General features: G+C 42.3%; 1 protein-coding gene across 1 annotated transcript in view; it reads left to right on the forward strand.

The window, feature by feature from the left end:
• Window positions 1–14,611, forward strand: part of LOC116382894 (plakophilin-3-like) — a 28,496-nt gene that overhangs the window by 11,263 nt on the left and 2,622 nt on the right. Inside the window, exons 5-12 of the mRNA XM_031846325.1 lie at window positions 50–254; window positions 433–592; window positions 1,890–1,998; window positions 4,426–4,590; window positions 7,017–7,196; window positions 7,376–7,529; window positions 8,212–8,407; window positions 8,787–8,874. Coding sequence (XP_031702185.1) covers window positions 50–254; window positions 433–592; window positions 1,890–1,998; window positions 4,426–4,590; window positions 7,017–7,196; window positions 7,376–7,529; window positions 8,212–8,407; window positions 8,787–8,874 — 1,257 coding nt within the window. The remainder of the gene's footprint in view (window positions 1–49; window positions 255–432; window positions 593–1,889; window positions 1,999–4,425; window positions 4,591–7,016; window positions 7,197–7,375; window positions 7,530–8,211; window positions 8,408–8,786; window positions 8,875–14,611) is intronic.

Consider the following 14,611-nt stretch of genomic DNA (forward strand, 5'->3'; position numbering starts at 1 on the left):
CTCTCTCTCTCTCTCTCTCTCTCTCTCTCTCTCTCTCTCTCTCTCTCAGGTCCGTGTTCTGCATGGCGTTCCAGCTCTAGTTCAGCTCTTCTCCAGTGACAACCAAGAAGTGCAGTGTTTTGCCACCGGCGCCGCGCGGAACCTCATCTACGAGAACACTGACAACAAGGCGGCACTCATAGACGCCGGTGGAGTGATGCACCTCGTCAGCATCCTCGACAAACCTGACGAGGAGCTTCGGAAGACCATCACAGGTAGTACTGGTCTTTGACCTCAGACTGGTTCGAACCCCGATATCACCTTATGTCCGTGCATTGATGTACACCTGTAATCCAGGCGTCGCAACTGAGTCCTCTCTATCCATATAATACTGGTTCAAAATACTCAGGTATTCAGACAGCTGAATAAAAACCAGTTTGTTTTTGACTGCAGGTGTCCTGTGGAATCTGTCCTCCAGAGACAACCTGAAGGAGAAGCTGTCCAAAGAAGCTTTGTCAGAGCTGACGGAGAAAGTACTGATTCCTCTGTGCAGCAGCGTCCCACTGAGTCCACCTGAGAGAGACATTTTCTACAACACCAGTGGCTGCCTCAGGTGACTCCACGGGAGAGCCTGCTCAACCCAGTACCTGGTGTCTAACACTGGCTCTGATTCAACACTGTGGGTTAGACAGTGTCATCATACCAAAAGTTTCAATTTGTCCAATTTGCCAATTAGCACTGTACACAAAGTATAGCCAAGGCTCAGAGACGCACCGGGACTTTGAGAGGGACAAGCCTTTTATGCGAGACGCAAATCTTTTGGCAGTAATTTTAGCACTAATACAGTTTTTGTGGTAGATGATGCTGAAGACCTTTGGGAAAACTCTAGGATGTCTTGCTGACACCTGCCTCCTCAGTTTGTACAAACACGTCATCACTGCTCTAAATCAAAACAAGACCGGTCGGACAAGCTGAGGCGGGCCGAAACACTAGTAGTCACAGTTTGTCACGTTCAGGATGAAAACGGCAATTAGATTACAACAAAAACGAGGCTCGATCCAAACTGGGAGGAACCGCTCGTATCCCCCCTAAATATTAAAAGTGTTAGACTGGCCCAGTCTGACAGGCTCTGTGCTGTCTGCGAGGACCATACACTAACAACTGACTTCAGAAATAAAATAAATAAAAAATCTATGACCCCCGGCCGGTTCAGCTTGGAATTATTCGTAGGTCTTTCCTAACTTCCCGATGGCGTAGTCTGCCACCTTCAGAGGCTGATGGGAGAGTCATGTTTAGCAGTTATTTGTCATCAATCAAAGTATTGAGAAATCAAAAGCTTGACGTGACGATGGAGCTAGATGAAAAGTCTGAGGATCTGCTAGTGTAGATTGAAGAGTAACAATGATACTCCAAAAACCAATGTTCTAATGCTCCTCCATGTTGTTTCCCTCAGTTTGGTCTGCTGAATGGCACTAAATACTAGAATCCATGAACCTCGACTGCCGTTGCTATGGAGTAGCTGGCTAGGCAGAGGCACAAATCACAGTTGACAATAGGGGCAGCAATGGGTTGCTTCTATTGGGAACAAAACGGCAGCATAATTTATTGGACCAGTCCTTGATTCATTAAAGCTCCTCCCCTCAAAGGTACATTTGAATAGAGGGTCGCTTTGTGCTGACTTCACTGAATGCAGTCTCTGAATTTAGAGATAGAAAGAGATAGAATTACATGCAAGTGCAGTAAGATCCAAAAAGTACCTTTTATTTTCAAAGTGGTGAAGGTACTACCGAAGGGTCTTAGAAGAGATTCATAAAATCCCTCCGAGATGAATTCCAGTAAGACAGCTTTACTGTGTTACGTTCGGATAGCCTCGTGGGTTTATGTCTCTATCTGTGTGTTTGTGTGCATAGGAACCTGAGCTCAGTGAACGAGAGGACGAGGCAGAAGATGAGAGACATGCGAGGCCTGGTGGACTCCCTGGTGTCCTACATTCAACAAGAGGAGAGGGCAGACGACAAGGTAACCCCGACGTGCACCGCTATAGCCTGTGACATTTTCACACACCGTAAATAACAATGTCTGATTAGAAAATCACAATGGTCGTTATGGCTACGGCACCCTTCAAAACATCAGTAGCTATGAGCACCAGCCACCAGAGCTGGAGACCAAAAAGCCAAGATTACACCAAATGAAAGACTTTACGGCATCTTAGGATATTTAATAACGTATTTATGTTAAAGAATAAGAAATGTGTTTTTATATGCTTTTCTTATTGTCAACGAAGGACCCAAGACCAAAACCAACAATGTGAAGTTTAATTATGTTCTCAACACTTTCTGACTACCCTACCTTTTCCATTGGACTCAACCCCAAGCCCATTGGTTCCTACAAGGGATCCCGATCCCGATCCAAGTCCTTCAATATTGGTAACCTGCCGAGTCCAATCAGATACAGATAAATGTTGACTACATATATTTCTGACACAGTGATATAATAGCTACCACTAATAAATTTGACAAACCGTACTTACTAGATCCAAATACGCAAGGTCCCGGTTCAGTACTATAAAGTTGATCACCTTAAATTGTCAATATAGTATTTTTGAAAGATTTACTGGGAGAATGCAACTCCAGAAATTGACGTGGTTCAATCATCTTGCGAGATGACGTCTCAGAAGACAGACAGAAAGTCCACTCAGTCCACTCACATGGTGCAGTGGTGTTACAGAGTGGGGGAACTTCCCTCACAAACAATCTTTGGTCAAGTAAAGACTCCGGCTGCAGAAAGCACTTTAACCCCAACAGACCGGTTTCATTTTGTCCCGTCATCAAGTTACTCACAGAATCAATGTTGATTAGCGTCAGCTGATATGACCTGCCACCGTCAGCGACACCTAAAAACAAGGAGCTGCTATCAGAATCTTTTGGAGACCGCTCCTTGTAGTGTCGGAGTTTAGTGGATCCGTGTAATTTGCCAACCTCTGTGTCTGAACTCAGAGTTAGTCGTACCGGAGCACTTAGAAAAACTTCACCTCCACTCACAGTGGACAGAATAGCAGAGCTCAGAGATGAAAGGAACGCAATTTGATCCACTTTATTTTAGCCGATACCGATTCATTAAAATATGTAGGGATCTGCCTGATACTGATACTACAGATACTACACTACTGAGGATGTGAATCTTTAAAAGCTCACCAATATATTTTCAGTAATTCTCAGTAATTTCCTAAAACCGCTTGAAAATGTTGTTTTTAGCAACTGTTTCTAAATCGGGAGAAAACAAGTTTAATCCAAATTTGCAGCTGTAGTGAGGACGGTATATGTGAGGTTGAGTCAATATAAACTACAATGTGTGTAGTTATGCACACAGTGCAAGGTTGTGGCTCACTGAATGTTTTTAATAGTTTTTGGACAATGGAGCTCTACAGCACAGAGACAATTCTTTGTATTTGCACATGTACTTTGCCAATAAAGGGGATTCTGATTCTGACTACACAGTAAGTCCTTGTGTGACTTGTCACCGACTGTTCCTCTTACATTCTTCCCCACTCATTGTGGTTTGGCTCGTTTCATCAGGCGTTGACTAAGGAGCACTGTGAACAGGAAACAGACCCACAATTTCTTGGGAAATACTTGGAAAAACTTTTAACCACCGTGCAGATGATTGATAAACGCACTGCTTCTATTAAACATCAACATGAACCCTTGCATCTGATTGGACGAACATTCCATGGGGGATGTCCTCGGTTTTAAAAGGGAGAAAACAAGGTGGCTGTTCTGGAAATGTCCCACTTCATCTCAATTCTTCACCAAAATTTGAACAATGTTGAGAAGCGGGAAAAGGTTAATGTAGTCTAGTATTCACTGTAAGAAGTGGAAGTAGTCACAGTGTTTTGTGGACTACGGTTTTGAAGACTCGAGTTTGGCATTTATGCTGTCGCCATTTTGTTATATATCCAGAAGTGACACGAGAGGGTGGAACTACTATTGAGCGCTGAACAAGACGTTCTTAGGCGAACAAAATGTTACGGTTGACTTTCACTGACTGGAAACAGGGTAAAAACCACGGTTACAGTTCCCCATAAAAACATAGACTGTACAGCTGTCTGACGGCAAGGTAAAGCTGTGAAAATGTTCTAAATATAGTGTACGCTCCAACTGATGTTGATTCGCTTCGATTGCTTTGCTCCCGTGCTGGTACTCCTGTCTGTCTCTCTGAACTGGGGGCGTGCCGACCGCATCTACTGTAGGAAGTACACTGATTATGCATGAGTACCTCATACAACCCCACTTCAAAACAAATGTTTCAATGCCTGAGTATGAGCTTCTGAGCTTATTCTACCAGTTGTGCAGTTTACATGTTTCAGCGTCCACTCAGGTCGGTTGGTTATTTATTTTCCACTTCTGCCCCCGTTTGTCTCTTCTCTCCGTCTGTCTTCATGTTTAGGGTTTGGAGAATTCACTGTGTGTGATGAGGAATCTGTCCTACCAGCTGTACATGGAGCTTCCTCCCTCAGTCCGACTCCGTCTGGAGGGCCCAACGAGAGCCTCTGCCTCTGGGAAGGGCGAGGCCATCGGCTGCTTCACTCTGCACAACAAAAAAAACACAGAGGTAAGATTCATCAAACGTCATGAAATTACACACCGGAAACACAAATTCAATGCTGATGATGCTCTGTGTCTGCAGCAAGATGAGTAAATAATAGACAACCATTTGCTGTTGATGTTCTACGTAACAACTTTAGAAGGTGATAATATGTCAATGTTGTTCCGTTTCCCTTAGTGGCCACAAAAACATCTATTAATACTGCATCAAAAGTCTAACAAAGTATTTAATAATCAATTAACTCTAAGAAAAGAGTTAATGGCAATTCATGTCACTAGAATTTTTTATAGAAATGATCAGATTGGTTATATTCAGTCAGTGATGCTAAAGCAGTTAAATGCATGCAAATCCAACATTATGTGATTTTACCAAAAGAGTTGTCTTGCTTCTGTTTTTTTACATTTTATATATTTATGTATTGATTTAATTTTGTACTTGCATTACTAACCCATCAACATGATTATAAGTTTGTCCCAAATGCATCAACTTTTTAGATCCAACGCTGATATAATCAGAAACGTGTTGGATAATATGTCAGCATGTCTGCCACACCCACCACATCCCTCTAAGGGATGTCACTGCTAATCCTGCTGTCTGCTTGTGATTGGCCAATGCTTTCCATCGAAATAAAAAAAATGAAAAAGTTATACATGTTAATGAGGGCTGTAATCTATGAATAATATACATTGAAAACATCTTTATGACTGCTTTACTGTTTTCTGCTTATTCTTTACCGATCTCATTCTCTTTCGTGTCCTACAGACAGCATCCATACAACCATTTTTTATCCCGCACGCTCAACAACATACTCAATGTTTACATTTCAGACCAACTTATTTTGCCACTGGGGATCTGGGATTGTGTGTATCCAGGTCATTTAACTGCCTGTCTTGTTCAAACAATGTAGCCAGATACAGACCACACTGCCCGTGCACATGCATCTTACCTCACCTCACGCGCTCTTTGTCAGATGCACCATCATTATCAGACATTGAGTCATTTTCGTACAAGTGATTTTAAAGATATTCCACTTTTGGAGTATGAAACAGTCAAGCCGGTGACATCCAGCAGGTCAAGGCTCTCTCAGGTATCTCATTAATCTCCAGATAATGAGTGGCCCGGCAGATAGAAACTCTAGAAGTGGCCTCGGATCCTCAGGGAGGATCAGTTTCCAGTGTGACACACCCAATCGGCAGATCACATTACTCATTTCAACGGCAAGCAGCAGATGCTTGCGGAGAGTATGTATGGAGTATGGAGAGGCCCACTGTCACGTGTATGTTTTCATAGTCACCCTTAGAGTACCTGTTTAAATATAAGACATGCTTTTCCATGTTGTTTAGAGCAGATCATTAGCCAGTTTACATAGAGGCTGAACAGGGAGGATTTATATCTTTAGCGGGACCTGAGGACAGTGATCTGTATAGTCACAGATATCTTAACTCCTGACTAGACTGCTGTGACCTGCCTTTAGTCCGAGACAGAATATCTTGAAAACCCAATGGCCAAATGTACCGTGTGCTAAGCCCCTCCCCGGAGCAGTGATTGTACTATCATAGCTTAGCAACGGTAACTGGCACTGCTGGACTGCCAAGCTTTTTATTTCCCCCCACAAACTGACGCAATGCGCATGGGGGCTGTACTGAGAGTGATACTCTGCATTTAAAGAGTTCGGAGGGCGGTGTCTTGTTAAGCTTTCCCAAAACCAAAAGCACAAGAGAAAGCAGTATGTTTGTCTGTTCATGTGCTAACGTTCTCATTGAAACCTACGGTTTGAAATGTGATGAATAAATCTCACCTCAGTCTCTTTTGTCCAAGTATATAAGCTATGCAGCCAAACAGGGTTGTCATGGTGCCTTATCATGCTTAGTATACTAGGACAGCAATACAAGAACAGTGCTCTTATTATTTGTTTTACAAAGGCTTCTACATGAGTCAGCAACTGTTGAGGATGGTGACTTTTTGCATGGGGCATGTAGCTTTAGCATTAGCACGATGTCCTGTATGTAGCGATTGAGTGCATATTTAAGGCCCATTTTACAAGATTCTCATTTTAAAATGAGTCAGTTGGAAACATCAGCTAACATTAGCGTAACCCTTGTGTTGTGCATCAAGGGCTGGGTATCTGTACGCGATACCTTTGAGGTATCAACCGAAATAGCTCAGTAGCTAGTAGTATCGAAACTTCTCCAGTCAAACTATACCTTCAATCGATCCTTTTTGCACAGATCTAGACAAAAAAATACCATTTCTATGGTTTTGCTTGCAGCAAATTTTGTCAAATTTGTATTGTGTCATAAAAAACAATCTGTACAATTCTGAAAATCAATGAATATTTGGTTGTGTTGATCAGGACTGTTGGTTGGTTAAAAGATTTAACTCGGTGAGAGTGGTGAATAATATTGATCTCTCCTTCACCTCCTCCCCCACAGCGTAACCAGAATCTGTCCATACTGTCCGAGGTGTCCCGTCAGCCTAAGGGGGCTGAGTGGCTGTGGCACCCTAATGTGGTGGCGCTGTACAAGCTTGTTCTGCAGAACAGCGCCAGCAGCTCCAACTGCCGCGAGGCGGCCATAGGAGCCCTGCAGAACATCACTGCAGGAGAGGCCAGGGTAGGATCTCACACGCCACAGAAATGTGAACTACGCATGTATATTCACATTCCACAATTAAAATCATAACATTGTCAGATTTTTTAAAATTGGATTCTTCCTTAAGTAAACCAAAATGACAGCAAACAATCAACAGAACTCAGTACAGACTCGTGTGATCTTTTGCCCCTCTCTGCCAGTGGGCCTCAGTGCTGAGCGGTGTGGTGGTGGAGCAGGAGAGGATGCTGCCCATCCTGCTGGATCTGTTGGACACCAACAGTGACATGGAGCTGAGGCCCCTGACCGGCCTGCTGAGAAATCTGGCCAGACACTCCGCCAGCAAAGACTACATGGGTAAGACACAGCCAAGGATTACTGAAGGTGTTTCTGCCATCTTTGGGCTGGAAACTCAGTCCGCGTGTGTGTGGTTCATAATTACACTTCAGTTCTATGGAGACAGATCACTAGTGTATCTTGTGAGTATTGGATATTTAAACTGGTAAGCTATTTGCTATTTGAGGGCTGCTGAGCAAAACTCAGGGGAAGCAGATTGTCACTGAAATAGGAATAGCTCGTCCACCGACAAATTAACACATTTAAATTTGAAAAGCATCCCAATAAATACATTAAAAATTACAAAGTTCCTTTGGCCCTGCAGGGTCAGGGAGTCCATTTAGGCCCGGCTGGGAGTCAACTTAGATCCAGTAGGGAGTCAACTTATGTCCGGCTGAGAGTCAACTTAGGCCCGGTGGCTGGACCCATCAAAGGGACACAGCTAATACTAATTAGAACTCCTCCTTTGTATAATGTGTAGCCAACACAGTACTGTAGGTGTTGAAATGATAATCTCCCGAGTGGAATGCAAACGTAACAGCATAATGGGTCTTTCCAAATGTTAAACGTTACAAAAGGAAAGAGCTGTTGAAAGAGTGCCTTCTGAACGAACCAAACCGACAGAGGAGGACTTTTCAAAGGTCAGAGGTTTTATCTGAAAACCGTCCTGTGAGACAACCACCCTCAATCTTTGTCCTCACAGCTAAGAACATGGTGAACGTTCTGGTGTCCAAGCTGCCCAGTGATGGCCTTCAGAAAACGCCGTCCTGCGAGGTGGTGGTCAACCTCTGCGGAGCCCTCAATCACCTGGTCACCAGCAGTTCCTTGGCAGCCCGTGACATTTCGTACTTCAACGGCCTGCCGAAACTGATCGGCATCAAGACAATCCATGACAACAGGTAAGACTGACTTCTGCATATCAGTGTTGACGAGTGAGAAAACAAAGCTGAATGGAAAGCAGGATGAGTAAAAGTTATTAACTCACCATGAATGTTAACTCTATGAAAAGTGGAAAAAGCTTTACTTCACACTCTTTATAATTGGTCAATATTTTTTAGGCCATACAATCTTTCAGTTTGTAAGTTGTGACCTCTGTTTGCTGTCAATGACTTTCCACATTCTGTAGCTGTCACTGCTCTCCCCTCTGGCCATTGGCCATGGAAAAATACAACATTTTGCTAATTCGTATGTCTTCCTAGAGTGTTTATTACTCCACCCTGCCTCGGCTTTGGTATTTCCTGCTTGTTTCTAACCGTCTTCCACTGTGTCTTGTTTTAGTTCTGGGAGTCTAAAAGCTGCCAGAGCAGCCTCAACTGTCCTCTGCAACATGTTTCAGTACAACAAACTGCACAGAGACTACAAACTGGTGAGACCCACTGCTGCTGATGCCAACATACACAGTACAAAATCATCAATATTTTGTATTCTTAGCTGCAGACATGTCAGGGAGAGGGACATGGCTACGCAACAAAAACAAGAACTTGAAATCTTGCTTTAGGCCAAAAGACAAAAGGATTAGAAAGTTTGTTGATTATTTGTTTGCTCAACAAAATGCTCTCCGGAAATTCACAGAGCCCAAAGGGATGTCTTCAAATGACTTGTTTTGTTAGTCACCGAAGATACTTACAGTTACGGTCACCCCTCTCTTCTCTCTTGAATTTACAGGCCTGTGTACAGCTCAGACCAAAACTAGAATTTACTCTAGTCTTGTCTAAAAAACAGTGATACGTCCTACAAGATACACACAGTACAGAGGTATGAATGTCTGTGGACACCTTGGGTTTGGGCTAAAATATCGATTACACCAATTTATCTTTTGGGCCACTGGGGGGGATGTAGTTCTCTTTTGGTCTCCACCAACTCCTGTGGGAAATATCTGGCGCTTTAGCTGCTAAATGCTCCAACTATGCTCACCCAGCTAGCTGGTTGCTAACTTTATCTGCTGCTTGGTAATGGGCTGTAGTGTGGAGTGAGTTCATGAGGTCCCTCATCTGGAAACGGGGGGTTGATGCAAGCAAAACTTTAAAATATATTACTTAAACTAAAAGACGGTGAACATCTGTGTCCTAGTTGGAAAAGGGAAAAATTGAGGTTGAAATAATGGCTCCTTACGTCCCACTGAATTAAAGGTTGCAAGCAGAAGATTGACACATTTTAACTTGGCATTATAACCTGAGATGTCAGCTTGCATTTGGAGAGAGTGCTCCATGCCGTAGAGCACCTACGGATCCATGTGACCTCACATCGTCGTTCATTTTTTAGTGCTGGAAGTAAGTGTTTTGTCTCTTTCTGACAGCGGAGCAACCACAGGAATGGAGCACAGCTGAGCTAACTTGGAAGCTCCTAAATGCACCACAGTTTGTTTAAAGTGTAAACAGCTGAAGAGTTCCTGCAGCGGGGGCTGTTATTTCTCTCAGCGCTTCTGGTTACTCGCACCGGTGATTTCACTGTGGTCTTCTCTTCTACAGTGTTTTGAGAGAAGGACCACATTCTTAAGTACATCCATCATAAGAAGAGACAGATTACAGTAACTGAAAGGCCTTTGGCTTTGGTCCTGAGCGTTGGAGGAAGCCACTAATTGCTTTCAGGGAGCTCTACAGTGCTGTCAACTCCCTCTGACCCAGAGCCACCTCATTGAGTGGCTCTGGGTAAACATCAGTTGAGGCTCAGAAACCAGATTACAAAAGTCTTCATTAAAATAGTTTCCCCCCAGTGTTGTAATAGAGGCTTCAAGGACATTCACTCAACATGGCTCTGGTAGTGGTCCTGTTTGTGCATGGTTGGTGATAGGGTTGGGGGATTAGACGAAGAAATGGGCGATTGGCTGAGGACATTGCCGGTTAGGTTTTTGGGCGATGTTTTGCTAATCTAATCGTCTGTCTCTGAAGAATGACAGCTGCTCAGCCGCATATTTTCACATCCAGCACAGCGTTAAAAGGGTTTGTTTCGACCAAACCAGAGTTGGTGATTGTTAGAAAGAAGATAAACTCATCATTTGAGTCAAGAGTCATTTGTTGCCATTCTGTGGTTGGTAACAATGGTTATGTTGTATCAGTTAATACAAGCCATGTTTCCATTGATATAGTTTAATGCAAATTTCAAAGTATATAAAAGCTCTATGGAAACAGCAAAATTCAATAAATCTTTCTCTCGTACATTGGTTGGCCATGGCGACTTGTTTTGTCTCGGGTTACCAGCTTCTACTTCTTCTTCTACCTTGTTAACTGGTGGATTACAGCCATGCGTAGCCTAAAGCAACAACCTCTGAAGCCACGCAGTTGAAGGAAACGGGACTAATTCACATCCCTTTTTAGCGACATTTCAAAGTTTGCTTGAAATAAACTTGCAAATAGAATGGAAACACTGCTTTAGAAATATATCATGACATAAATGAAAGCACATAGTAATGTTACGGTTCTGGGTCTATTTGCTAGTATCTGAGAGTGTAAACACTTGAACCCCTGCATGCTTTGGTACTGATACTTCAAGTGATAATGTTAGTTTGTGGTATTTTCTATTTTTGCTGGCACAAGTTTTCGGCTTAGTTAACTGTATACACCCATTTGTTTTATATCAGCCTTGAAGAGGCCTAGCGAAGTTTGGAGCTGTCTTATTGACTTTGTGGTTGAACAGGGCTTTAAATAGACAATGTATCGTCACACCACTGATGTCTTCTTACCTTGTTTATCCATAACACCTTTTTCCCGTTAAAGTTTTAAAGATTGTCATCAAGACTTTTCTGTGCAAGATAGCAAAAAGTGTCCTCAGAGTTAGCGCTTGTCTTTTCTGGCTATCTATTCGACTTCTAATATCAAAACAATAACAAACGTACGAATATTTTGGATGACTCATCTTCACAGAATTTGATCAAATCAATTGGTACATTTTATAATTTTTTAATCTCACAAAATCAGAATTGACAGCTAGCATAGCAATATCACAGTAGTAGTTTAGACAGCTAAAGCATGGGAGCAAGCCACAGCAAGCCTTATGCTGCGTTCACACCGAACGCATCGCGAATTATTCGCGCGAGTAGATTACATACAAAGTCTATGCACAGACGCGATGAGACTGTCGCGGTGCGAATCTGCGATGGCGCGTCGCGATGGACGTGAATTTGCGGCGCGATGGACGCGAATCCGCCTCAAACGCCAAATCGCCCCGACGCGCGAGCTGAAATTTTTCAACTTCTGCGAAATATTCGCGATACACCCCGGCGCGATAGCCTATCAGCGTTGAGTTGCTCCCCCTGTTATCAGTGACGTCCTGCCGTTGTTGAATCAGGAAATAAATACTGTAGCCGTCTGTATTCACCCAGAGCTCTACGATACCTCATATCAATAGAGACCGGACCAAACTATGTGTATAAATGTGTGTGTGTACAGCTGTAGTAAACAGCGACGTGTGGCTTGCTAGACACAGTAAATACAGCTCGATAAAATCCATGGAGCTCCTCTGGACAATATTATGAACCCAGACATGACGGCGTTTAGTTTCCCGGGATATCTGTGACTTCCACAACACATACTAAGCAGAAATATAGGTTATTTTTTCCATGGTTAATGGCGGACAGTTGAACGGCTTTCAGGGCGATAAGCCCCGCCCCCTCTCCGGCGCGTCCAGCGCGATTCGCGTGAATGAACACTTGGTCCCCGGCGTTTTGACCGGCGGCGCGATGGACGTGAATATGCGGCGCGATGAATTCGCGACGCGTTTGGTGTGAACGCAGCATTATACTGAATTAACTTACCGATTTTTCCTCAGCTGTTAACTGTAATTGAAAAATATCAATTTGATAAACTGAGAAATTAGAAATGAGAGAAATGAGGTCATGTTTAAACCCAATCTTGATGGGGAAAAACCAAGGGCGTAGGTTTGGTCTCAGCATTGGTAGGGACACTGCCATTATTTGGGGGGGCTGAAGAACATTTGAGGGGGGCTATTTGAGGGGGGCTTCAGCCCCCCTCAAATAGGCCTAACGACACCCCTGGTTGATATTATGTTGAACAGGCAAACTTTATGAAAATATATTAACATTTGTGTAACTTGGAACTGATTTAAACATAATAACAGTAACAAAACCTTAGTTTAAATACAAAACAGTATTCTCCACCAAATAAATAATAATAATAATAAATAATTAAATAAATTAATAAAAAACGTTCTGCTAAAATGCCAATATACAGTAACAGTATATTCTATATCCAAAATATATATTAAAAATTTTTCCCAGTTGTGCAGCCAAAAAAGGACAAAAAAAATAAAAAGAATAAAAATAAATCTATTCTGCAGCACTTAATAGGCTATAAATAAAGTGCTTTCCTCCTTTATGCAATTATTAGTAGTGCTGGGCAACGATTACAATTTTTAATCGCGATTAATCGCATGGATTTTTTGCGATTAATCTCATTGTTATGGCAAAGTTCAATAATGAATTCAAAAGTAGTGTATTGTACACTTTTATTTTAAAAGTACTGCTATATGAACAAAAGGGCAATAACATTTGGTTTGCAAACACTTTAAACAAATAAGGTTATTTTTAACAGCAGTATTCCCTTTACACAGTAGCAGTTCTATCTCTTCACTATCTGTGCTCAGTGTGTGACTGTATGTGAAACGTTCCACTGCTGTGAAACAGGAATAAAATGTTTCAGCACATTTCAGCAAAAATGTCTGTCTTCATGACAGTCAGAGCATGTGAATGTAGCTCTACTGTTCATCAATATAATGCTGTAACTCCAAGATAATTATGGTTACCCAGCGATCAAAGAATAAAGACACTTTACGCACAATTTAGGTGTATTTTCCCTTGAACTCACGAGATGCAGCATGTTTTATACTTAATGTGAATATAATTCATACTTTGTTGGCATCTTATTCTGAAAACCGGATGTCCGTCTGAAGAAACCGGATGTTGTCTCACGTTAATCTTTCCGCTATCTTTCAAAGTCCTTCGTTCGCTCCCGATCTGTGCCGTTTGAATGCGTTTACCGTGAATTTCAGCATATAGGTGCACTAAAGTGTAAGTGTCTGCTGAGTTGACCACGGAGATCTGAGTGTCTGCTTATTTTTTCTAACAGGCAATTAAAATTAACAAAATATTGGTGGGGACAATTGTGTCTTTCCCAAACTTTGGTCGTGACTAGTCCCTATGGACCCTATGCAAACCTACGCCCTTGGGAAAAACTCCTGCAAACACACAGGAGTCTAGTGGAATTCACACATTTGTGTGTAAATTGTAAATTTACATATTGCATTGATTTCGGTATATATATATCTGAATGATGGCTTTTGTGTAAAATGGTTATTGTTACCAACAACCCTAATCCCCCCCACAGATGTACTGAGTTCTGTTTGCAGTGGGACCGAGCCCTTTAAAAGTGTTACATTTAACTCGCAGTATCAAAAACAATGTTAATGTGGTATTTTACGCTGGTGTTTATGTGAATGAATTCATTAGGGTGAAGTTAAAATGGAGAGCAGAATGTGTGGGTGTTGGCTGACATTGTGCTCTAAACTTTTGTGTCCACCAGATGGTTTTCTTGTGTACGTCTGCACACATCTGTTTTATATCCCATTTGACCTCCACTCCTTTCTTCCCATTGGCCCTCTTCTTCCCCCCTTTTCTTTGTCCTGAAAGCCTGTTTTTAGCCTCTGGCCGTGCCTTATCTGTGGATACTTATCTGTGGATACTTGGCTCTGCAAATGAAAATATTTTCTCTCCAGCTGACAGTAATTAGATTGTGGAGTTACTAAAGTTCTTCTCTCAATCTGCCATCCCACACATTGGGAAGTCAGTGGTGGTGACTGGTGATGCATCTTTTTTACTCCAAACATTCGGTTTGACATTCTTTGATTCATCATTTCTGTCAAAAGATTGAGAGAATACAGTGATAGCCACTGATACTCGAAAGTATCTCGTGAAATGATGAAAAATCTGTCAGATATGTCAGGATACTTGGGGAAGAAGGATGTTTTCTTGTTAGTTTGACAATCCTCCAAAGACCAATAGTTTTTCATGCTTGATTTATAATTCTATGTACTTCCTCAAAATAAGCTACACATTTGAGGGATGAAAATTTTTTCTCTAATCCCAAGATTTA

The sequence above is a fragment of the Anarrhichthys ocellatus genome, unplaced genomic scaffold, assembly GCF_004355925.1.
Source record: "Anarrhichthys ocellatus isolate YVR2014 unplaced genomic scaffold, GSC_Weel_1.0 scaffold6, whole genome shotgun sequence".
NCBI lineage: Eukaryota > Metazoa > Chordata > Actinopteri > Perciformes > Anarhichadidae > Anarrhichthys > Anarrhichthys ocellatus.